The 25,754-nt window shown below is 43.2% G+C and overlaps 2 protein-coding genes across 2 annotated transcripts in view; one reads left to right on the top strand and one right to left on the bottom strand.

Moving 5' to 3' along the window:
- The window catches only part of LOC135126060 (uncharacterized), a 150,794-nt gene that overhangs the window by 58,315 nt on the left and 66,725 nt on the right, over window positions 1–25,754 (top strand). The gene's annotated exons all lie outside the window — the stretch shown is intronic.
- LOC135126028 (carbonyl reductase [NADPH] 3-like) lies at window positions 17,624–18,746 on the bottom strand. The gene is made up of 4 exons (XM_064051819.1): window positions 18,633–18,746; window positions 18,322–18,582; window positions 18,034–18,272; window positions 17,624–17,987 (listed from the first exon to the last, which is right to left on the bottom strand). The coding sequence occupies exons 1-4, from the start codon at window positions 18,654–18,656 to the stop codon at window positions 17,663–17,665; spliced, it is 849 nt and encodes a 282-aa protein (XP_063907889.1). The 5' UTR covers window positions 18,657–18,746; the 3' UTR covers window positions 17,624–17,662.

Below are 25,754 nucleotides of genomic sequence, written 5' to 3'. Positions count from 1 at the left end.
GTGCATGACGCTCCAAGATTTCGGAAAATGTGCTGCTGAAAATCTGATGTGTGATTTTCGACGGAGTTTTCGGGGCTGTTTTTGGGGTTTCGGTTAAAACTGCTTTCCTGAAAATGCATAGCAGGTACATAATAGGCAATTTTAAAACATTAGATGCGAACAAAATAAGAAAATCAGTTAGAGAAAATATAACTCAATTATGACACAAGCATATCTTCAAGTATAGATATATGAGGACAAAAAGTGATCAAAGTCGTTTCCAGAGTGATTTTTTTTTTGTTTGATATGTACAGGGGTAAAGATAATATATTGTCAATTATATTTCTTCTTTTTTTTTCAATTATGAGACGGCACAAGGACAACACATTTTCTCGGAAACAACAGATCACCCTTCGACGCCTAATCGTAACAACTTATATTGTGACCCTCGGACACCACCTAGTCGCGAGTTGTCGACCACAGGAGTGCCGACCACACTGCTAATTATACTCATGTTTTAATTAAATTTTCTCGAACGAAAAAGCCTCTCGCTGCACCGACAATACAAGTTTTTTCAGCGTTGTCTGACTTTTTCTGTCGTTTTTTCGTTGTACGTGCTCTCTCGCTAATCCTTTTTTTCTTTTTCCTTTCTCTTGTTGTAGCTGCGGCCGCGGGCCGTTCTCGTTCCCTCTCCTGCCAACTATTTCGATGTGTTTAGGCTCTGTTTGCATCCGCCCCCGCACTCCGACCTTGAAATTTGGCCCCCCCGCCCCGCTAGCACCCGACCTTCGCAGATACGCCGCCTCCCTTCCGCTTTTTCCCCACGTTGTCGCCCTCCGTCCCCAAATATTTATTCACCCGACTTCCGGAGGCGCATTTACCTAGTTTTTGTTGCGGCGACGACCCACTTTCGCAATTATTCCCCATAAATCAGGAGCCGGCGGGAAGAAGAGCGAACGAGGCGCAGAAGGAGAGGACGAGTATAGTTTTGGAGCGGAAGCAATACAATTAAGGCGTACGACCCCAGTTATCTACCCTTTATATAAGAGAGCCTAAGGGTGTCTTATCTCTGTAGCGCCTATTTACAATACAAGATAATGTAACGTAAAGGAGATAGCGAAGATGGACGCTGACGCAGGCACATAACTGAAACTCGGCGTCGTTTTTCAGGACAATCTCTGATTATCCTCTTTGTGTTTGCTGTTTTCTACTCGGATGACAGATCAAACGCACCTGCTTCCCGAAGCCGAATTAACATCGCCTAGTAAAGGGCTCTAGGGATTTGCGTCACGCCGCCCCCGACTTATGATTTAGCACCCGCGCCGATTTTATTCGCGATTGACCGCCAGGATACTTTCGCGCTAATGAAATTTTCACGGTGCCCCTTTAAAATTTCAAAGCTCGTGCCTTCGGGATGCAGGCATAAATCAGGCACGTTTTCGAACTGGAATAGTCGAGGTCACGAAGAAAAAGTCCACAATGCGTTTAATTTCGTTAAGACGGGCTGATTCGTGCGAAGCCCGGCCGGCTGGACCATTATGATATAGGAGCTTTGCGGATTTTATTTGCGAATTGACTCGGCTCGGGTCGATAATCGAATGAACGGACCCCGCGCGATTTATGCCCCCGAGGGGGCATAAATCGCGCCGCGGGAGGAAAGCGGAGGAAACTCGGATTGACCGAGAAGATAAAATTCAAAACATCAGGTATGATGGGGCGCAATTTGTCTCTTGTATTGCTGGCAGTAAACATTTGTTCTTATCTGCCTAAATAAGCCAGACAGACGATATGTTACCGCATAATTCTTCGTAAGTTGCGCTTTAACAGTGCTATATTGCCTCTCACAAAAGGAGCAGGATGTATATGTAGATTACAGGTATGCTATAAATTATTCGTACTCGAGGTAATAGATATTCAAGAAGAGATGTTATTTCCATTACTGCTAGAAGAATAAACGCGGGAGATAAATTGCCGCTATCAAACGGTACGCTGCTGCGCTGCTGCGTTATGAAACGTTCGTTAGGCTCGGGCAACACGTTATTGACTACCCGCGAGCTGTATACGCGTGTCGCTCGCTCCGTGCGCTCGCCCGAAAAATGTCGACCCCTAGTTGATACGTGAGCCTCATTTACATAATTGATTCGAGCCGGATTAAAATTTGGAAGATGGAATTATTCTCGGCGCGAATTACTCAAAGTAAACGGAAATTTATATTTCGGTCAGAGTCGTAATCACGAACCGCACAATCGCGAGTCTAAACATTGACACCGCATAATTAATTCCACCTTGTGGCGGCGTTTTCGTCCGACTTTTCCGTTTCGTCGGGTTTATTAAAAATCGAAGCCGCCTCCTATTCTCGTTCAATTTTTGCGTTCCCCTTTCGTACGTTCGTTAAATTCCATTTGGACTGTATCGATCAACACGGCGGGTATAAATTTCTCACTAGACTTAACCGATTCTAATCTGCTTCGGTCGCACCGGCTGAATAGCAATTGCTCTTAGTTCTTGGGCCGTGAATACTTAACTGATTTTCTCTTCGAGGGAATTTCATATTTCAGCAAACCCTTTTTCCGTGTTGCCGTCTAACGCATCGCCGCCCATACAACCGAACCAGTAACAACCTCTCCCTAGGGATTTCAAACTTTTACTTATTTACTTTTATGTCGGAGATGTCCCCGCTTCTCTTCCAGCTGAATACATACGATCCCATTGCCTATCAAGGGGAAAAATTGTTTCCAGACATCTTTTCTTTACGCAGACAATGCCCCGAAGCTGAGCGACAAAGACCACCAGCCGGACTACGAGGAGTCGACACCATCGATGAATATCGTCGAGCTGAGAATGTGGTTTCCCCCAATTATCTAAAATTCTAGCTCGTGTAGATGACCATTTATCGCTTTGTCGAGTCAGCAATGCAATATCATTCATAATCGACCATCGCTGCAAATATTATGGATGCGATGAAATACGAAATAATTTACGGGTCGGCAGATTTAAATTTGAACTTTGTTAATTGGTTGCCGTGGTGACGCGTTAGAATGGGGCTTAATTAAAAAGTTTAATTTGCATTTTTATATTTTTAACCTCGCGGATGGCCTGGCGAATTTTTTGCGAGCTTGTGCAAAAAGAAAACACGGTTTTAGCTGCTATCTCCCCTATTGTTGTTGAGTTTGGGGGGGGTTCATTACTGCCGAAAGCGGGTGGAGGTGGGTGCAGAGGCATCCGCGATCCGCGTTTTCCGAATATGCCGAATACGCTCACGGTATCAACCTTTCGGACTCTGCGTGTAGAACGCACGATGTAGTCCATCTCTGTCGGTTTTTCGTCGTGGAGGGTCTGGGCAGTTTTTTGAGCGTGCGAAAGCGCGCTTTATGAAGCTGAGCGTGAGATTGTGACGCTTATGAGGTCTCTCGAGCTTTGCTCGCTCCGTCTGTTTGCCCAGACGATCGACAACTATAGCTCGCTCCAATCGACTTATGCCAACAATTAAACTTTTATTGCGAAACTTGGGCCTGGAAAAGTGATTGTGGATGCGACTTTCGCCGTAAATAAGCCGGTTCGAAAGCGGCTTTCTGCAGCTTTTGCCCCGATATCTGCATAGCTGTTTATTCCTGTCATATCCCGGCGAGATTTTCCGGGATTCTTTCATCCCTTTAGCAGAAATGAAATAGATTTCCACTTTTAAGTCCATTTAGCGGCGCTCCTCTTTCTGTTTCGCGTTTCCCGGTCCGTTCGCGATTGTGTCCTTAAGCCGCTTCGAGATAAATTACTTTATGTGAGTCTCGTTTTAATCTTCCGGGCGTCCTCCTTCAATCGGCCGCGTTTACCGCAAAGCTCCGCTTTTAAAAATTACGGCGAAACTAACTGGAAATAACGCGCGACATGAAAGGTGGCGCAAGGAGGGAGCGGAGGCGACTTTTTTCTTTTACAACGTCGTCGCAATAAAAGGGGCTTTTTTGCCGGAGCGAAATGCCAACACGGAAATAAAACTCCGGGCAATTAGCCGGCCGAAACACCGCAAACATTACAAATTATTTTAAAGTTACGACTGGAATACAGGTTTAATTGAAGATATAATAAAAACGGCAAGCTCATCTCTGCCTCCAAATGAAGACAAATGCCCCTGGCGAGATTAGGCTTCCTGCTGCAGGTTATACAACAGAAGAGGGATAATGAGAGAAACGCTGACATGACGCGTGCGGGCGCAGGCGCCCTCCCGGCCCCTAATGAACTGGAAATAATGACCGGCCGGACCTGTGCCGCATAAATCGCAACGGTAATCAAATTTTCTTCGGCGAAAATAAATCCGCCGGAATCGACCCGAATCCTGCGAGCGGAATTACCGCCGATTCGATCTCTTTGATGGATGAACCGGAGCGTCAAAGCGTTTAATTATTAATAATTGGACGACGACGCTATCGCGCCGACCGATCGGGCCCTGGAAAAATCCGGCGAAAGCGGCCCCGGGCGCCCTCCGCAAATATTCATGCAAATAAACCTTTTTTCGGAGGTATATCGATAAAAGCTTTCCTCGGCTCGGTTTACCCACGTCGAGATCGCATGCAAAGTGCATGCTTTTTTTAATGTTTGCGCTGCCGGGGCGAGGGAGGCCTGTGAAGTCGCTGATTGCCAATCTGGGCCGGCGAGGAGTCATGAAGAGCTCATGAAGTGGGGCGGATTAGGGGCGCAGTTTACATAATCCGAGTTTTAAAGGCGAGAGCCAATTACCGCGGGCTCGACGGCGGGTGATTAAAGTACACGGTCAAAGCCGGCTCTGGGCTGGTGGTGTCGTGTCGTGTCGTGTCGTTCTAGACGCTGCAACGCTTACCTCGCAGTTACAAGGGAGGAGAAAGTTAACCTTTTTGCGGGGGTTGCGTTTTGCGGCCACAATAATGAATTTAATCTGGCGTTATTGCGGCCTCATACACTCTCTATAGTTGTATAGCGTCGTTGGCGATCGAGCTTTCCATTTATTTTTCGATTTTCCAATATCTCTCCGGACCGGCGTTTTGCGACAATTCTCCGATTGTCGTTTCTCCGAGCGGAATAAAAAGCTGAGCTTGCTTGAACATGCCCTTAGACTTTTTAATCAAGTAGCTCGATTTAATAAATTGCGTCATCCCCGTGTCCCGCTTTTTTGCAAAAGTCTTTTTGTCGTGCCTCCGGTTATTAAGGGAGCGCTTTTTGCGTCCGAGGAGTCTGGCCGATCCGTCGATTGCGGCCTTATCAATGGGACATATTTCTTTTTTCGTTCGGGCCAATTACTTACCCGATATTTTCGTAGAGAATTTATGTGAGACGTGCGGACTGACAGGTCATGATGCATGCTGTAGCGCGTTTAGTTTATACGTCGTACGAGAGCCTCATAACGATTAGTTCGTGCTAGCGGGTTTTATCTGTCCGACGCGTGCATATTTCACAACTTTTCCGAATCACTCAGGGCGGGAGAAGAGCGCGAGCACACACGGAAGGCCCGCACAAAAGACGTTCGCCCTCGTTTAGGACGCGACTCATCAAATATTTAAATTCTATGAATGGGGGTCCCACTAAAATGGCAGATCGTCGTACAATGCGGTTCTTGAAAACCTGTCTGCGATGATAAATTCATGGATAGACAGTGTAGATAGGCGCTCATCGTGATGTATTATGGAAAGCTGAGCCCGCCGCCCGGATCCTTCGAGGGAATTACGCACGGATGCGAGCGCAGGAACGAATGCTGATTATGGGCCGGTGGGCTCTTCGGATTCTGACGGACCGATAGGATTTTATGCTAATCAGGGCAGAGGATACGGGGGATTTTCGACGTGCGACCCGATCTCATTGCTGCGGCGCGCACACCCAGTGCCAAGCTATCCTAGTATACTATCCTCAAAGATATTTGGCGTTTATGACTTCACACCAATTTGACTCCCATTATAATTCAATAGGCCGTCACAACCGGATGTCTTAAACCCGCTCACCGATACCTACCTGTAAAGACCTTTTCGACGTGCCAGGGACGGTCGAGACGCGAAGGACCGGACTCAGAGTAATTTTGTTTGTTAAAATTTTCAAATTTCAAAATTTCCTTACGGAACATGATTTATACTTTGAAGAAAATTACACAAAGACACAATTATTACAAGTGTTACACACTCGAAAATTTGAGAAACAATATAAAATAGATGCTATGGCGCGAGATTGTGGATTTAGGGTGATTAGTAGACAGCGGATTTCTGTCGGGCTACGTCACGATTATAGGTGGGGACGCGCTGGATCGCCGGGACTCAGTAGCGGGTGATAGATAATCACTGAATTTGAATATCACTTATTCCATAAGTACAATTAACGATTTATTAATCAAACGGCTAAGTAAATGAGAACTGGAATTAACAGCAGAGTGCAACGAAGCAGCGGTATTCTAATCTCAAATAAACGAAGTGCAGCCCGTAACTGCAATGAATTCCCATCCCATACGAGCCGTACCGAGTTTGGCCTTGTCTAGCCCGACCGAAATCCGCTCTCTACATCACACTTCCGCCGTACCATTGTATATTTAACCCCATCGAACTAATCTGGTCGCAAATGAAAAATAATATAAGAAGGAATAATACGGCACCAAAATTTAGTAGTGCAACAATTGACATAATTAGGGAAGAAGCTTCCAAAATAACTGCCGAAATGTGGGCCAACTGTGTACGACATTCCACAAAAGAAGAAGACCAGTACAGGGCACGGTTGATAACACCGTTAATTATTAATTTAGAAGAGTCGAGTGATGATGACAGTGACTATTTCGATCAATAAATAAGCAGTAGTAGTTAATAAGTAAATAGTTGTGCTGTAATAAAAAATGACTGAGTACAAAGTTACTTTGTTTTTACTTAAAATAAAAAACTCGAAAGGCGCAGTTGTCGGTAAATGCAAAACTCAGTCCTGCCCTGTGCTTTTACCAGAAAAGGTATTTTCAGGTAGGTATCGGTTTAAGACATCCGGTTGTGACGGCCTATTGAATTATAATGGGAGTCAAATTGGTGTGAAGTCATAAACGCCAAATATCTTTGAGGATAGTATACTACCGGTACCGAGTGATTTTCGTAAAAAAATTTTTAGTGTTGGTATGAGTAAGTTCCAGCGTCGGTAGTCGACTCTGCGCCACCGCGAGGCATCTCCGCGCTTGATCTCGCCTCCGCGCCGGCAGGAGCATTTAGCTCGGTGCGTTAGCTTCGAAAACACTTCGATAACCTTTCCGAAGGCATTCGGCATCGATCCGCAAAGTATACATTCCGCGAAAGATCTGGAAAACATTCGGCTCCCCGTTCCGGCGAACGCGACTCTGGAAACAATTTCCACGTCAATTCCGTCATCGGCTGCAGCTCGCAGACGTTTTCAATTTTCCCGTCGTCGCGTTATTGTGAAAGTTGCGCGATAATTCATGTAAAGTTCGAAATTTTCGGTCGTCAGCGCAAATGCGTCCGTTTGGCGGCATTTCAGAAACACACCTCCAGCGCCGAGCTTATGATAAAGAGGTGTTGTGACGGCGGTGCCGGAACGAGCGTTGGGCGATTCTGGCGGTTCGGAATGCAAATGTCTATTTCTGTAGCGTCGTATCGAGATGAAATGTTTGAAAGTCAAATTGATGGCGTCGGGGAGGCGCGAAAAATCGAGGAACGTCTCCGCGAGGCATTAATTTGGGTTAATTTTGAGGTGGGCGCACGTACGGGACAAATTGCGGCGATCAGTCACGCCGGGGGCAGAATAAAGCGCACTCTTTCGCAGCGCCATCTATGCAGGCGACGAAATCCACTATTATGCGGCGAAATTAATGGGGGCTTCAATTATTCAGTAAATGTGTGCCGTTGTACTATGCTTACAAAATCAATGCGTCGAATTTACATATCCGATCCGACGTGATTTAATATGTCGTCATGTAATCAATTTAATTTTAATCAAATTCAAATTGGAATCGCCGTTCGTACGAATATCGACCTCGGAATGACGTTTTTGCGTTTGTCTTCGGCGCGACCTCAACTTTCGCCGTTCTTTCAATTATTCAGCAGCCGAAGATCGGTTTACTCAACAAGTGCACTCCACCCTCTAATTAAAGCAGAATTAATGCCGAGCGCGAATGGAATCTATGGCAACAGCTGTACTTTATACACACGCCAAATACACGAATCGATAAGATTTTCAGAGTGCTGAAACATCGATTATGCACACAAACCGAAATGTTGAGCGTTAATGCGTTTTCTATGAGTGCAAATCTCCATTCGATGTATTATCGTAATACGTTTCTAACGGGATTTTACGGCGAACATTAAGACCGGATTTAAATAATGCAAGACACTGCCTCGGCTTTCAAAAACGAACAAGAGCGGGAGTGCATTCGATTTTCCTTTTTCTTACACAAACTTCCGCGCCGAATTAAAAGTTCCACGGAAACTCAGCGCGTCGTCATCGTCATCGAACAGACCGAAAGAAATCTTCCTCGGTCACGTACATATTTCTTCTGAAACCGAAATTCGTTGCTTGGAGCGAAAATATTTCTATAGTGCGTTTACCGAACAAATGGAGTGATCACGTCAAGCTTATACGATAACATCCAGTACGGTGACTCACTTTACGACTCCATCTGTTCGGTAAACGGACAAGAACAGCTACTATTTTTGAGTAACGAATTAAAGGTACTGAGTTAGGTTTTTTGAAAAGTTCTATTTTAGCGTGGCCTGAAATATAGCGGTCTCGTTTGTTGTGAACAAGGTCGTACCCTTGGCATGTGTTTCAAAAGAGGCATCGATAGTTTCGAATCGGTCTGAAACAGCAGCACTCACGGGAAAGTCACCTGCTTCGAGTGTTTAGTGCGGCTCCGATGGCATGAGCTCCGCGTCGTCTGGCGTTTCGCGTCTAAATTGATTCCAAAGCGGTTTTTTACACACCAAAGGATTCCAAAAGGCATTAATTAGTCTCCGTCTTGTGTCGCGGTCTCCGCTTGTTTTTTCGGCCTTCGTTTTCTTCCGTAGCACTAAATCCATAACCCGAAGTGCTCGCAACGCGAAATTAATCTCCAACTTGTCCAAACTCGTTCTCTACCCGAATTTTTAACTTAAATGTAGCCATACATCACCGGCTAATGAAAAAAATCGTTCGTTAATTAATCCTCACACTCCGGCTCGAAGGCGATCCTTCGATAAGTTTTGTAAAACATAAATTAGAAGAAGCCTCTGGCGTTCGATAAGGTTGGAAAGGTTGGGTGTTGCGCCACACGTCTGCCCCTTTTGACGGCTTATTATCGAGCAGCCGCCCCCAAAGAACGGGAAATTCCTCCATAATTGTCAATTTGCAATAAAACTTAATAAGTCGCGATACACCGCTCTAATTTCACAGCCCATGAAGCGCCGAAATGATTTTTTCTGCTCCAAAAAAGGACATGAAAGGGAGAAACGCGTATGCACGCTCGCAGGATGAATGGGACAGGAGGATCGAAAATAGTTCGAGTCGAGGAGAAATCTGTTCCTCATAAATATTATCAGAGTTTATTTCGTTTGGCTTTTGTTGCTTTGCCAACTACATTAACGTGTTGTATTATTTTTAAACAAATACACTAATAGTGTAAAATTGCATTACAAAAACAGTGGCAGGCGTGCAAAATCAATTTAGGCGCGCTCTCCTTTTTCCAGAGGTTGTTTTGGAACGGGGCCAGGACCGTTTGACATAATAATGTCCACGTCAATGTTCGGAACGATCTAATAAACGCTGCGCGCTCTAATGTAAAAAATTGCGTTGTTTACCCGACGGAAGCCCACTTAGCGGCGTTCGAGGATGTTGCTGCAACGATTTGCGCACATGCCGAAAAAAATGCACAAACAGGAAGATCGGATTAGGTGCGAAGATGGCGGCGTGCGTTCGCGGATGCTCGAATGGCGGAATTTTTTAGCCGTTTTGTGTTTTTGGTCCCCGGCGTCCCGTTTGGCAGACCGCGCAGACACAAAGCGACCGAATTGTTGCGAGTAGTTTTTAAATGTGGAAATAAGTGCCTCCAGTAAACGACAGCCCCGACCGGGGAAATAAACCGAGCTCTCTACGTCGTCTTCGCCGGTTTATATCACGCTACAACAAAAAATATGAGGTTAAACTTGCGCCGGTTATGGGGTTGTAAACATCCTAGTTCCGCAATAAAAAGCATACAACTCCCGGAATAGTTTGGAAACGTTTCCAATTTACGGCAAAATCGGTAAAAATTCCCCACTCCTCGCATCGCCTCGCAACGCAGCAAGCCATAAATCATTGGTAACACAGTAAATTCCGCTTTTGCTCGGTTAAAGCTGTAGACACTTCTCGTTATCCCTAGTAAATTCGTTTAGAACGTAATGTTTGATTGCGCGTAGTGACGTTTTAATGCGGCTTCCCATCGAACTTGCCGGGACGCAGCCGGAGTTTCGGCGAGTTCAGCAACTTTGTTCGACGCTAATCACTACGTACCGCAAGTCAACCGAGTGGACTTATGCTAAACCGCCCCTTTTGAGTTTAACAGGCGTCGTGGCGCACAGACTGACGAATTCCGCCGTGATGATGCTGACGGAGGAACTTTGAGCTCGACGGAGCACGTGCCGCCGATAAAGCACATCATGAATACGAATCCGGACCGCGCAACTACCAAATGCAAATTAAACGGTACACACGGGGGGCGGCGACGGGGACCCATTCTTTCAAACCCGCCTGACTGATGGCGGCCTAAGTGCCGCTTTTTATGCTCGAGCGGGGGCAGAATCCAGATTCGAGCCGCTGCGACGGCCATCCCACCGACTGCGCCATTTACGCGCACCGAAAATCCCGATCTCTGGGTCCCAACACCGTTCGAACGGCCGGCGGCTCGGAAGACTAGGAAATGGTAAGACCACCCCAGACACGAAGGGTTTAGACTTGGTCTGCCTTGCTGCTCTTTGATAGGTCTATGATTGTAATACGTAATTTTAATGCTTTTTTTTTCCTGAAAATGATGATGTTCTCACGTATTGTCAGTTTTTATGTGCTTTAGAATTTGGTGCAACAAAATAAAGTCTTTTTTTAATTATGCGAAAAAATCTCGGAAATCTTTGGCGTATTTTGTTCAAAAAATGTAAGAGGGTCCCCAGGCTCCTTTGTGTCTTTTTTTAAACATTGTACAAGATTCAAGAGGTCCTAGTGTCTTTTGTTTAAAAATGTGAAAGAATCTCGGGAGGACCTCACCGACTTTTTTTAAGAATGTGAAGAAATATTGATGGATGATAGTGCCTTTTTGGTTTAAGAATAAGAAAATTTTCGGGGATCCTTTTTTTAGAATGTGAAATAATCTTAGGGGGGCTACTGATGTCTTTTTTTTAAGAATGTGACGGAATCTTACAGAATTCTTATTCTAGACAATCTTGATGCTTGCTAGTCCTTTTTTGTTTAAGAATAAGAAAACGCCTGATGACTCGTGGAGTCTTTTTTTTAAGAATGCGTAAGAATCTCGAATGCTCCTGTGACCTGACCTGATCTAACCTGACACGACCTGACCTGACGTGGCCTGGCAGGACCTGACCTGACCTGACCTGACGTGACGTGACCTCACCTCACCTGATCTGATCTAACCCCTGGAGTCTTTTTGACGAATATGTGAAACCAACAATCTGCAAAATTTTTGTCCAAATTTACAAACAGCTAGATTGAAAGTCGGGATCACGGAAGGGTCATGGGACGGCGTTTCGGGGAGTAATTTTTGCCGCCTCCGAGTGTCTAATTCCGTCATTGGAGGTGGTTCGACTTTGTTCGTGTCGTGGTCTTCCGTTTGATTTGTGAACCCACCGCCGCCCCCGCCACTTACGCACTTATTGTTTCCCTTGTACGTTATTAGCCACAAATCTTCTTATTGTGCTCGGCTCCGAAGCACCCTCGCAACCCTTTCCCGAATCGTAAAATCCAGCCGCCGCCGGTAAACAATGCCGCCTTTATCTTATTCCTGATATGAAATTTATTTGCGAACAAGCCCAAAACAAAGTCGTAACAACGGATGTAGGTTAGGAGGCTCGAGGCGCGGATAAACGCCGTCCCCACGCGGACTACTCCCTTTGATTAAACGGGGCCGCGACACCGAAACGGCCTCGCATTCTTTGACGTTTCCCGTTCGCTTAAAAAAGACGCCGCCGCCGCCGGAATTTATACTAACTAATCCCCGAAACGACTTCGGATGAACACAAGAACATATAATTTTTCCCTCGCAGAACGCTTTGTACGGAGGCGAGCTTAAGACGAATTGAATTTTTCCCAATCCCCGGAACTTGTTGTTCCCTAGATGGAGGAGATTATGTTCGGCCGATTCTGTTTTTCTTTACGACTTATATTTAGACGGGGGATTGCGGCCGCTTTGTTCGGGCTCGTACCTGTTCGGAAGCGGCGTCGTGATGGGCGTTTAATTATCGGAACGAAATGTCTCGGCGCGATGAAATCTGAAGGCAATAAAAGCGGTGGCGGACATTATTTTGGCGTGTTTATGTGGCGTTTATTTGCCGCCAGATATAGATGCTTTATTCCGGCAAAAAAAGTGCACTTTTTGTGCAAGCGACGGCACCGCGACGCCCTAATTAAAAATTAATCCTTCATCGGGACGACTGTTGCTGGGGTTTTTAAATTACGTGCGGACGCTGCGTTCCGGGTTACAAAATTCGGACATTATTGCCTCCGCCTCTTCGCTACACGTGCTGAGCTTTAGGTTCGCACAAATTACTTAATTATTTTAAATTCTGCCTAAACGGTTTTTCATTGATGGAACGCCGGATTACGGGGCTATAAATAGAGGCACTGGGTCCGGTGGAAGGATCCAGGACCTATTGTACAAATTCGAAAGGATGTGTTTAAAAGGTAGGTCGAGAAACGGACGCACAAAAACGGAGTAAATTTTAAATAAACACCCTCGATTAATATATTTTGTACGATTTATAAATTTAAAAAATACATACATATCCACGGGGTTATTTTTATTTTTGACGTTACATTCAAATTTAATTAAAGCGACACACATTCAATATAATTTTCACGATAATGATATATGCATCACCTGCAATTTTAATGAAATTAATTAAATTCAATCCGGTTGTGGTTGTGGCTAAAATAAAACTGAGCTCTGTGTCATTGTTGTCCAGATTGAATGTCCACTTTTACAAAAATGGACATCTACAATGTATAGATATTAATCCAATTACGCGTCCTTTGTAGTTTAACGTACAATTTTTTGATTAGTCCGAAGCCCCTAGCTTTTATTTATTTTTTTTAATTATTACTTCTATAATAATCCACTCGGGTACCAGAAACTTCGCTGACAGAGACGGGCATCACAACGTAGTAAATTTGACTAAATTTTCTTAATGATTATAATGATATAATATAACTTCTTGTAATATTATCAACAAGTCGTTGATGAATATAAGAAATAACGAATGCCCAAGATTACACCCCTGTGGTGCTCCAGATGTAGCTGAAATAGGTTGTGAATAAAAGTTCTGACATATTACAACTTGGTCTCGACAGTGAGATAGGAATGAGAAAGTCGAGTTGGAGACCGCGAGAAATCAAATCGGTTATGACATCTCCCCTGTTTGGAAGACCGTAACTGACAGGTCCTCAAACTGGGTCGAACTGTGCCGTTGTGTTTGGTACCAATTCACTGAACAAGTTGTCTTCCATAAAGTCGATTAAACGAATTTCTCATAATTTGTTTTCGTGGAGGTATCGTCCCCCTGCGTCGCTTAAACGCCACGCCCACTTACAAAAAGCCCCCAAAAACGCGTTGCGGCCCGAATAAACAGCGCCCCTAAATTCAAATTAAACACGAACATTCCAGGAACCCGTAAAACTGTCCAAGATAGCACCCTCGTCTTGAAACATGTATTCGGGCCCAAGAGGTAGGCAACCGCCATAATTTTATATTTATATGTAGGCATTGGAGGGACGTTATGAAGAAGTGGCCTCTGTTCGTCCGGAAATTACCGAACATTGAATTACACGCCTGCGGTAACCGACCCGAATAGGGGTGGAATTTTAATGTAAACACCACGTGACGTATTTACGGGATTATGCGTGACGAATAAAGACATCGGACGACTCCTTGACCCGATCGGGTCGGGCAGGTTGATCCCTTGATTTTACGTCTCCATTAAGGACCGCGTTTACGACGGGGGTAATTATTAGACCACGGAGTCTGTGCCGTGCTGACGGTGGAGATAGTGGGAGTAACTATGACCTACTACTTGGTGTGACGATGGAGTCATTTTGTTACTAAGATGGAGAGAGGTCGATCTGCAACGTCGTAGGGGTGAGTTTGGCCGCAGGCGATGTGTAGTTTGTAATAAATAGTTGGTAGGTCATTAATTTCAGGTAGCTTAAGTTTCCGTAACGTATCAATCCGGAGCGGCAAAAAAGCTCCATTGTGACAGCTTTCCCGGAAATAAAGTCTTCGCCTTGCACACGCCACGTGCTGGCCCGCTCCAGAAATTGGAAATTCGTAATATCCTGTATCTTACATGTGTATTTGAATGTAATATAAATTCCGCCGTGACAGTTAATTCCGGCGAGATTAATTTTGTATCGCGCAAACATCCAATTTATGAAATTTTTCCGGTTAAACAGGCGTGTGATGGAAATTTCGCGTCGCCGAAAAAAGAAGCACTCCGACGTTTAACTTCAGATTGACTGGTAATTTGTAGAGTCTGATGGGGCGATTTTTCACCGAGGAAGATTAGTGTCCGTGATTAAAGAAGCACCCTCGTCTCGGAATGAAAACTTGAAGAGTTATGGCCTATTATATTTTATTGACATCGCAGTACTTAAAATTTTAGAGGTTCGAGGACTCTCGTCGCGAAAACAGCGATTTTACAAATATCGACGAGTGACGCAATTAAAAATTCAGGGATCGCCTCTTCGGTATTCCATTGTCGTTCGTGCTGTGTCATAAAAAGATTTTTATTTTTACGGGGGCCATAAAATGAGAAGAAACACATTTTAACTTATTTCGACCCTTATAAGATCAAGTTATGGAAGTTTTTTATTTTGGACGGCTCACATGCGCTGAATGGCAATGGCGCACCGCTGCGGAATCTATATTTTAAACGCTACATTAATTTTTTTAGAGACACAAAAGACGCTCCTGGGCCGCCTAATTAACGGAATGCTTGGAAATGTTTCAAACGTCGTAGATTTATTATCGTGTGAGTCGCGATGGCGAAATCGCCGCAATTAACATGAGCTTGCAGTCGACACTTGACGTTACACCGAACTTTATTAGAGCGTTTGAAAATATAGCTTGTCAGAGACGTTTCAAAACATCTACAACTTAATTACAAATGTACTCTTTGTAACTGTACAATTGTGGCTATTAATAAACTCGCTGGCGCCCATCGTGGTGCACCGATTCCAGCGACGCGGAGCTGGAGCTCTGACGAGACTTGCGAATTAACGAGGAAATTCGATTGGTGTAGATTGTAGAGAGATATATTCCTGTTTGCGTAGTCGTCGGTTTATATATTTTATGTCGTCCCGTTCCGTCCTTTTGAGCTCCCCGCTCATTCCTTATTCCATTTCTTCCCTTTGAATGTTTCTGATATCTCATTTGCGTCTTCATTAATCCGCACAGTTACGTTAAGAGATAAAAGCCCCTCGAAAGCACTTCCTCGGTGTTTATTTTGGGAAAAAAGTGGAGAGTGCATTCGTTAGGCGGCGGCGCGATCCGATTTGCCTCCCTCGTAAATAAAAAGCGTCCGATTTAAATTCCGGGTCAAAGTGTCCCTTGTTAGACCGCCTAATTACAATCCGCCAGTCTAAACAAACCGCCAAAATAAAAATATGCCGCTCCCTGCCGAATCCCTGCCTAATCCACCAACTTACCCTAAAACAACAGCGTCAACGTACGTGACTCGTTAAAACGTAGCCCGTAATGACCTGTGAGAAATGAGGCGAATGGGAAATGGCAAGAAGCTCCCGAAATAAAAGTTTGTTGTTATTGTTGCGCGTTTTAATTTGAGTTGGGAGAAAGGAGGCGAGGAAAAACCGGGAATAAGACGAATTGGACTTTTCCATAATAAAACATACTCCCTCGGAGGAATGATAATGGAATAAATAATAATTTCATTCAAATGCCTTTTTCCATTTTTCATCCGGCTAATAGCTTTATGATTGAATTCTGAATCAGGCGTTACGCGCGGCGCTGGTGGCGGCAGGACATTAAGTAATAGCCGACGTTTTTTAAACGCCGCCACAAATAAATATTCGACCAAGATCCAGGAAGTCCGGATTTGCGCCTATCCCCCTTTTAATATTGTAATTATCCAAATTTACAACACCTGGAGAGCAGAAGCGAGACTTTCTAGAATAATAAATAAAATCTTTAATTCAAAGGTTAGCAGCTCATTTGCGAACACTCGACTAACAATTAAAAACCTAATTGCCGTCGTAAAGTTGATCTGGATCGAGTGGCTACTGCGTAAACCGGTTTTTTCGGAGCGAAAACGATCGATGAACGCATCTAAAAGCTTCATTAATATTTTCCAACGCCGGTCACCCTGGTAACGGTAATGTTAGTAATAACGAGCCCGAAATATAATAATTTCGCCTGTGCATTGCAGATAAAATTATCCCCGAACTCGACGAGAGAAAATAAAAATATATGAGCGGCCATTATCGCATCGGGATGCAAAAAGCTGATTATGCCGTAATAATTCTCATCTATTAGAGGCAAAATTAAAAGTTTTTAATTGGTAATATCCATCCAACTCTTAACAGCTGATTGGACGGAGCTTTTAATTATTCTCACTTCCAATTTCTGAAACTTCAGTAATGGGCTATTAAATTTATTTATTATTCAGACCGTCCTGATGGGAACTGCACTGCGAATTTAGCAAATTGGAAGGCGCTAACCTCACACGAATCCGCGAAAATGCAAAAAGCGCGCTTTGATTTTCGTATCCACTTCGAAACGTCCCTAGGGTATCGTCAAGAGAGCAGAAACCTGAAGCACCCTCACCACTGTTTAATTAAAAATGATCTTTAGAGTGTATTGGTTGTCTAAGAAGTACCCAACAAGGAAAAATAAAGTTTCATCGCGCGTCCCTCTCAAGCGACTTTAATTGCTGGCGTGCGTAAAAAATTGATCGAGGGGTGTAGCGAGCAACAAATTATTCAATATTAGGGAATAACAAATTGCCCTCGGAGCTTTTTGGGTAAATAAGACCGTGCATAAAAGCGAATGGAGTCGTTTAATGCAATTTATGGGTTTAATTTCGGGGAAATAAACAAGGTGATCCGAATACATCAGCTCTAGGGGGATAATTTACCGGATTAATATTAGCTTCTTGCAGATGCATAAAAAGCGAAACGGAAGCTGGAAGAGTCGACTTGAATAATAATTGCTGTTTGAATTTTTATAGGTAATAGGATCCGAGAAGATAAAAGGTGCTTTTAAATTGATGTTGCTGGTCGTGGGGTTTAGAGCCGGGGATTTGGGGCAGACGAAGCGTGGTCGATAACTTGTTACGCGTCTATTGTTATGTAGAACGTAACACCGTAAATTTACAGCCATCAATGAAACTTTTTTTAATACACTAGGGGAAAAATTCGTATTATATGAGTTCGATAATCATACTTTTCCACAAACGTAATACAAGGGGTAAAATTTTTTTTTTTTTATAACAACAAAAATTTAAAACGGAGCTGGCGGCTTTTCGGCGTCCCACTGGGCCACTGTGCCGTCTTTCCAAATGTACTGGCCTTTCAGATTTTCGGCTTCAAGGGCCAAAAATAGGGGAGCTCGGGCGCCTTCTTCGATGGTCCCGAATCCAGTGTGACCCGTCATGTCGGTCTTAATGTACCCAGGGTGCACCGAATTGACAGAGATATTTCTGTTGGGGGTCTCTTGGTCGAAGTTCCGTTGTTGTATTTTGGTCAAAGCGCTGACTGCCACTTTCGACACAGCGTAGGAAGAAGTTCCCCAGCCCGCCTCCTTGTGTTTATCATTTTTGGCATCCCTAAATCCCAAAATGTTTAACAATCTTTGAAAAGCCATTAACTCACTGGATGAATTTTTCCACCAACTGGTTGAGTTTGGGGACGGTCAACGACGGGTCGTTGAATTGCGACCTTAGGGTGGCTGAGGGTATCTTCGATAAGTGTCCTTCTGAACTTGAGACATGTATGACCTTAGCGTTCTTCTTCAAAATCGGGAAGAGAATGTCGCAGACTTTTAAAGTCGCGTAGTAGTTTACGGAATTAGTAATTACGGCTTGCTCGCTGAAAGGTTCGGTTGCAGTTCTCTGGAAGAGGATTGGTGAAAATTAGGTTCATTTTGACATGAGGACCTACCTTGAAAGCTATGGCTGCATTATTTATTAAAATATCGATACCTCCGTGGTTTTGTACGAGGTGATCTCTGAATTTGGTTATGCTGCTTTCGTCTGTAATTTCAAGCTGGTGGAAACTAGGTTTAAGCCCGAGTTGGTTGAGTTTGGCCACGGCTTCTTGACCTCGGTTAACATCTCGGGCTGTTAGGTACACGACGCCGTCGAATTTTTCGCACAGACCTTGAACGATCGCATAGCCGATGCCTTTGTTGCTGCCGGTGACCTAGGTTTGAGGTGCATGTTATACCTAGAATGGAGCTTTGAAATACTTACCACAGCCACTTTTGACGATGACATTGTAAAAGCGGATTTGGTGTTCTACGGGTAACTGAATTCGTGGTTTTGCTTGGTAATGCTGTTTGGTAATATTTACAGTGTTTAATCTGGAGACCTTGACGGGCTAGAGTGGGATTTAAGTGGGAGAGATAAGACGTTCCGATGTTGTTGATTGTGTAATAGTTATCACAGTAAAGAGCGGATTTATATGCACAAAGTTTTGTCAGAATGTGTGCTTCTACGTGCGTTAGAAAATGCTAAATATTTACAAGTTTCCATCAGATGTGCACAGGGGCGGATCGCACCTCCTGAACCAACACGGAAAAAATTTAGACTGGCGCCTGAAAGGTCTAAATTTTACTTCGTTTATAAGTATAGAGTGTTTCATGGTTACTGTCGCCTATGGAAAGTTCCCGATTTCCAGAGGACTGAATCCGCCCCTGCTGGTGATGTCTTTTTGCAGTACATAGTCTGAAAGAATCTCGGGGACCTATTGTGCCTAATTTTTGTAGTAGTTTCAAGGAATCTTGGGATCCCTTGGGCCTGATTTTTGAAGTAGTTTGAAGGAACCTTGGGATCCCTTGTGCTTGGTTTTTAAAGTAGTTTGAAACAATCTCGAGGATCCCTGGTGTCTGATTTTTGAGGTAGTTTCAAAGAATCTCGAGGATGCTTTGTCTAGTATTTGAAGTATTGTGAAAAAATTTTAGGAACCCCTTGTGTTTTGTTCTTGAAGTAGTTTGAAAGAATCTTGGGGTTCCTTGGTCATAGTTTTTGAAGTAGTTTGAAAGAATCTTCTCTGAATCGTTTGTCCTGTTTAAGGTAGCTTCAGATCAACGTAAATTTCCAAAGATTTGTAAAAATAGATGTTATTTCTACTTTCAACTCGAGCTTTTGTGATTAAACTTATCGCTCAACTTTGCCTATCTCTATTATGCTCTAAGCACCAGCACACAATGTAGATAAAGTAATCTAAACAATAAAAAAGTATCACTATTTTCGGGTGACGTGTTAATCGCCGCCGCCTCGATCCGACTCAACCGACCCACAACGACCCATACGTCTTGTTTACGCGCGTCCAGCGACCTTCTCGCCCCTGTTGCACACATCCATCGTCCGCGATTCCGGGTTTACGAGCGTCCGACTCCGGAGTATCGCCGCATCCAGGCGTCTCCGCGTAAATCAGCGGTCCACTCCATTAAAAACGGCTCTAAAGTTTGCAGCGGTTCCGGAACGATCCGGACCATGGTGCATTCGGACCACTCCGGTCACCATAAAACTTCGGCTTCCATAGGAAGCTCCTCCGACTCGCGTTGCCTTTGTTCGACTTTAAAACAAACGCTATGTGCACATTTACGTATAAATTGCTACACTTTCCGCCCACCGACGCCAACTTCGCTCTGTTACTGCAGCTTTTCAATTGTCTCGCAGCCGCCTATTCAATTGCTCGATTGTATGAGTCCCGAGTTCTGATGACAATCGCGAATTACTACCGTCCTCGTGCATAGACGAACTAATTGTATAATTTCACGGTGATGGGCTTTGTGCGGATTCAGGGCTCGGGAGATGCGAGCTTTGGAAGAAGCAGACTGTGTTCGAGCGTATCTATATTCACACGTATTTTGTCTTTGTTGCAGGTGAGTCCTTGGTTCCTTGTTAGAAAAATTCTCGACTGGTAATTTTTTGCGAACAATTTTTTTTATTAAAAACTCGCTTTTCGTATTTACCGTGAGCTTTCAAAACGTGCGCTTTTATTTAGCGATTTCGGCAAATTCGCCCATTCTTTGCCAAATGCCATCCGCCCACGTGCCGCTTCCCCCGAAATAGTTGCATGCGTCCGAGGCCGTTGCTCCTGCCCCAGAAGTTGGCGAAAGTGGAGCAGGGGCGGCTTCGAAGGGGCTGTTTTTCGGTCGAAGAGATTTGATTTGTCCATTTGGGAAAGCAAAAGTGTGACGAAGGCGATTGGTGTAATGCTGCTTTGGCATTTTGGCCGGCTCCCAACTTTAATTTATTATTATTGTGTCTTTGAACAGTGAAGGGTGGCGAAGGTCGATCTCCGACCCAACAACCTAATTATAAACTTTGCTCTTTAAGACAATTTACTCGAGCGAGACACACCTGTTACAACCTTAATTATTAATGCTGATAATATGTCAGGCGCTAACTCGTGCTAAGTCGCGGCTTATAGGGGATGCTTATTTAAGTCACTCTTAAGTTTCGCGGAAGGAAGTGGGGAACGAGGCAATTTCGGATTTCGCGGCGCCTCACTTTTAAAATTAATTCGGGTGGGTCGTGCTGGAAGCGGCATCTGCGCTCACGGAATTAAATAAAAGTGACGCCAGAAGCGAATTTTGCGCATAGTGATTAACTATAATGTTGCTAAATTTAAATTCTGCTTTTTATTGTCGGACTATTAAAATATATTTCCTTTTGGTTTAATACTACTGCGGGTTTTATCTGAACGAATTCACTGTTCGAGTGTCGGTGGTTTTTCTTGACTCGCCCTCCTATTTCGGACGGGGTATTATATCACCCATCCCCTGCAACATGAAACTAGGAAATGCTGCCAGACAAAGCAAATATGAAAACTATTGCCAAGTTTGCGTCCTGAATAGCAAACAATTGCATTATCTGTGTTCATAGAATAATTATTAGAGGATTCAGCTTTCATTACACCATCATATTGTGAAATTGCTGCGAGATAATATTGTAGAGCGTACACTGTTCAAAACAATTTGCATTTGGTCGAAAATTGGAAGTGCCTAATGTCTGAAACACGTGATTGTCCGAACCTACATTGAAAACTAATCATCCACGATAATTCCGGATATAATATGAATATTATTATTCAGTGTGTATGTAGTGTTGCATCCCCGGAGGTAATTTTAGCTATTTTCTATTTAATTATCGTCGACATATTATCAAAATAATAATGTCACTAGAGCGGAAAAATCTTCAATTGCGCTGAATCACACTGGCTATTAAATTAAATTATTACGCTTCAGTAATCCACACCCAGAAATGACGGAAATGTATTTTTTATTGGACGCATTTAAATAAAGTATACATTTTTGTATAGCAAATAAATAAAAATTGATCTTCCGTGCTGTTGGCCGACAAACACATGAATAAAATAATCGGGCCTATTACGCTCGACGGTTGATTTAGAGGCTCGTATATGGAGTAGAAAGACACGAAATCGCCAGTAAACAACGCCATTACCTTGTTTATGAAAAATCCAGCACGGTCCCGATCGATGAGAACGATCCCCGATTCGAGCGAAATCCCCCCATATAGTCGTCAAGTCTGCTGCATAAGCAATTAATGTTTTTCCGCGTCCGCGCAAACTTGGAATTAAATACGCAAAGTTTTAATAGGAGCGTTTACTAGTTTGCGTATTCGCTTTCGACGTCGTCAGCGCCGCGTCGTAACAAATAATCAACGAAATAACAAACTTCGCTAACTCGCATGAATATTCAGGAAGTTGTAGACTGCCTAATCCATCAAGATCTTGAGGAACGCTGCCGTGATAAACGCAAGCAAACTCGAGAGACATCCTGTCGGCAAACGGCGCATTCGCATAATTCAATTATGATAACCCATGTGGAAATTAGCGGCCGCCACCGCCGACATTTCCATTAGAATCACTAAACTGACCGACGCCGGCCGTAAATCTCAATATAAGATGCAGGCAGGGCGAACGCCTTCGGGGGGACGTTAGCGATTCCGGAGAGGGTCTAATCCCTTCTATCATTACGGCGGCCGGCCGAGCGGTAAATCTTGACCGGGTATTCCGGTTCAGATCTTTTCTGTAGCATTAGGAGGAGCGGAGGGCGAAAAGTGTCCGACTGCGGCGGTTAAGCAAGCACTCGCTCACTTTAGTGCTTAGAGGGGTGTTTAGCGGAGAGGCGGCAGACGCCGACATGGAGACGGAGACGAGAGGACGCTTTTTAACAGGGCTGGAGTGGAGCTAAACGGGCGAAAAGAGGTTTCGGGAGTTCTTAGACTAGTTGATGGTGGTGGTTTTCATTTTGAGGAAAGTGTATAAAGAAACAGAAAAACAGATATAAGATTGTTCTTAAGATGGATTTCGGATCTGGGTAAACAGTCGAGAATATAAGGATCATTGTGTCTGAAGGTAAGCAAAGAAAAATGTTGCTGCCCCGGTGGAAATCGAACTCAACGTCTCCCACTTGCCGGGCGGGTGCCTTGACCACTAGACCACGAGGCCGCTTATCTTTCTCCACTTACCATCGTGTTATTGCGCCGCCACATGTCTATAAGTTGAACCTAACGAAGAAAATTTGAAGATTTTTATATAAAGAACACATTGGCGGTTGTCAAGCTCCGGTATCAAGGCTGTTATTTTATTGCAAAGCTCCAGATTTCTTTCAAATTCTCCAAGACAACGCTATCGGGAAGCTAAAAGTTGGCGCAAATTGTTCAAAAACTAAGGGCCCCCAGATTCGTTCAAATTCTTCTCAAATAAGACACCAGGGAATCCCAAAGTCCTTTCAAATTCCTCAAAAAATCACCAGATAACTTCGAGATCCTTTCAAATTCTTTACAAAAAAAAAAACAGGGACCCCCAAGTGTTTTTCAAGTTATTGAAAAACACACACAGAGAGAGAGAGGGGGGGGGGGAGGGAGGGCACCCAGATTGTTTCAGATTCTTGTTAAATAAAACACCAGGCCCCAAGATTCTCCAGAACTTTTGAAGATTAAAACATCAAGGGCTTCCAAGATTCTTTCAAATATTTTCAAGAAAAAAAATATATCAGAGTCTTGCAAAATGCTCTCGAACTTTTTCAAAACAAAAAACCGCGGAGAGACCCCATGGATCTTTTAAACTCTTAGCAAAAAACACCAATTCCGAAATCTTTCAAAAATAAAACACCAAGGGCCCCCAAGATCCCTTCGAACTTCTTCGAACACCAGGGCTCCAAGATTCTTCCTAATTTTTTCAAAGACAGCAAGCAGTCGTAAGACTCTTTCAAACTGATACAAAACAAAAAATCCCAGAGGCTCACAAGGTACTTTTAAATTCTTCAAAAAAAAAAAAAACACCCAAACCTCCAAGTGTTCTTCAAGTTATTAACAAAAAAACACTAGGGACACCAGAGATATTTTTCAAATTTTACATAAACACTGCCCCCCAGATTATTTAACATTTTCCGAAAAAAAAGCACCAAGTGCACCCAGATTTTTTCAGATTCTTGTAAAATAAATCACCAGCCCCCCCCCCCCCCAGATTCTTTCATAACAAAAAACCGGGGGAATCCAAACTTCTTTTCAACTCTTAAAAAACAAAAGGGGCCTCCAAATGTTTTTTGAATTCTTCAAAAAGAGCACTCAAAGCGTCCGAGATGTTTCAAAGTCTTCTAAAAATAAAAACCCAATATTCTTCAAAATTGTCAAAAAAAAACACCAGGGACCTCCAGCTATTTTCAAATTCTTGTAAATTAGGACACCAAAGGTCCTCAAAATTCTCCCAAAACAAAACATTAGATGACCCCAAAGTTATTTCGAATTCTTGAAAAAAAAGCACCAGGGACCTCCAAGTGTCTTTCAAATTCTTAAAAAAAGCTATTTGCGCCCAAAGTTGTTTCAAAAATTCTTCTAAAGATAAAAACCCTGGTTCCCAAAAGACCTCCACAATTTTTTCGAGCTTTAAAAAAAAATAAAAATCACCACGGTGTCCTAAGGTGTATTTAAGTTAATAAAACAATAACACCTGGGGCCCTAAAATGTCATTTAAGTTCTTCAAAAAAATTCCACAAGGGGCACCCGAGATTTTTTCCACAAAAAAAAAAACATCAGAAGATTCCAAGATTCTTTTAAATTTTTCCCCCCCAAAAAAAAAACAACTGGGGCCCCAAGATGGTTTTAAATTCTTCTAAAAATAAAAACTCTGGATTCCAAGATTCTTTAACATTAACAAACCACTAAGACTCCCCAGATTTTTCAAAATAAATTAAAATATTTGTAATCCCCAAGATTCTTCCGAATTTTTTTCAAAAACAAAATACCAGGTAATACCGATTTTTTTTTTAATTCTTCCACAAATTCCAGGGTTCTCCAAGATTCTTCCAAACTTAAAAAAAAAAAAAAACACCAGCGACTTCCAAAATTCTTTTCAATTTTTCAAAAACAAAAATGTGCCAAGTGCTCGTTCTAACGAGTTACCAAAAATATTCAAAATATTTATAAAAATTATTATAATTTAAAAACATATGATTCAAAGGGGAAATAGTTTAGTTTGAAATGAAAAAAGTACTTGAATCTTTAAAATTTTCAGCTGAGAGTTTTTATTGTATCGGACTTTTTCAAAAATAATACACCAGAGGTCTTTAAAAATTTTCGTCCAGTCGTCAGAGAATCACTTTTAGGCTGATAATTCGTCGTTCACATGTGTATTACTGGTTGCATAATCACAAGAAACTATGATACTCGGAAATTGTTCATTTAATGTCACGTATCGTATTGTGTATGTATGGTGTCATTTGTTATCACAGTGCATTCTTGTTTGTCGTCAGACCATTAATATCTAGTTATTTTCGGTAATGATTTCAGCTACAAAATTTACTTCTTTTTTATGCGTTTCTAACCGCTTTTATTTTGAACTATGATGTCGTGACAAAAATCGCCCAAAAATTCGTATGTAATATTTTTCGTCGCCGCTTTATAAACAAAACCTTCCACGATTCGCATTACGTTTAATAGAGCGAAGTGAGCTGTATTTTGTCATTTCCACCATGCTTCCGTCAATTGCTATTTACGTATAACCCAAACTAATACTTTTAATTTCGACTTGTCGCTTCTTACCCCTCTCCGTCCTCCCTCCAGATTTAATTAATCCGAGTAAACACAATTAATCTTTGAATGTGCATCAATCGCCAGCCCGCGACTCCTATTCCGCCAGCAATTATCGAAAAATCTCCCCCACCTCATAACAAAAACCAATTAGAAAATTACATCAATCGGCGGAAGCTTTGAAAATTTCCACCCTTTTCCGATCCGCTGCAACTGCTCTCCGACGTTTCCTGTTGTTGTTCGCGAAGGAAAAGGAAAGCAGTTGTTTGTAAGGGAAACCGCCGAAAATATGTCAGAAGCTGCATCCGT

This window comes from Zophobas morio, unplaced genomic scaffold, assembly GCF_036711695.1.
Source record: "Zophobas morio isolate AGI-343-1 ecotype UQ-CSIRO unplaced genomic scaffold, CSIRO_AGI_Zmor_V1 ptg000010l, whole genome shotgun sequence".
Taxonomy (NCBI): domain Eukaryota; kingdom Metazoa; phylum Arthropoda; class Insecta; order Coleoptera; family Tenebrionidae; genus Zophobas; species Zophobas morio.
The sequence above is the reverse complement of the archived record's forward strand: the minus strand, read 5'-3'. Positions and strand labels throughout refer to the sequence as shown.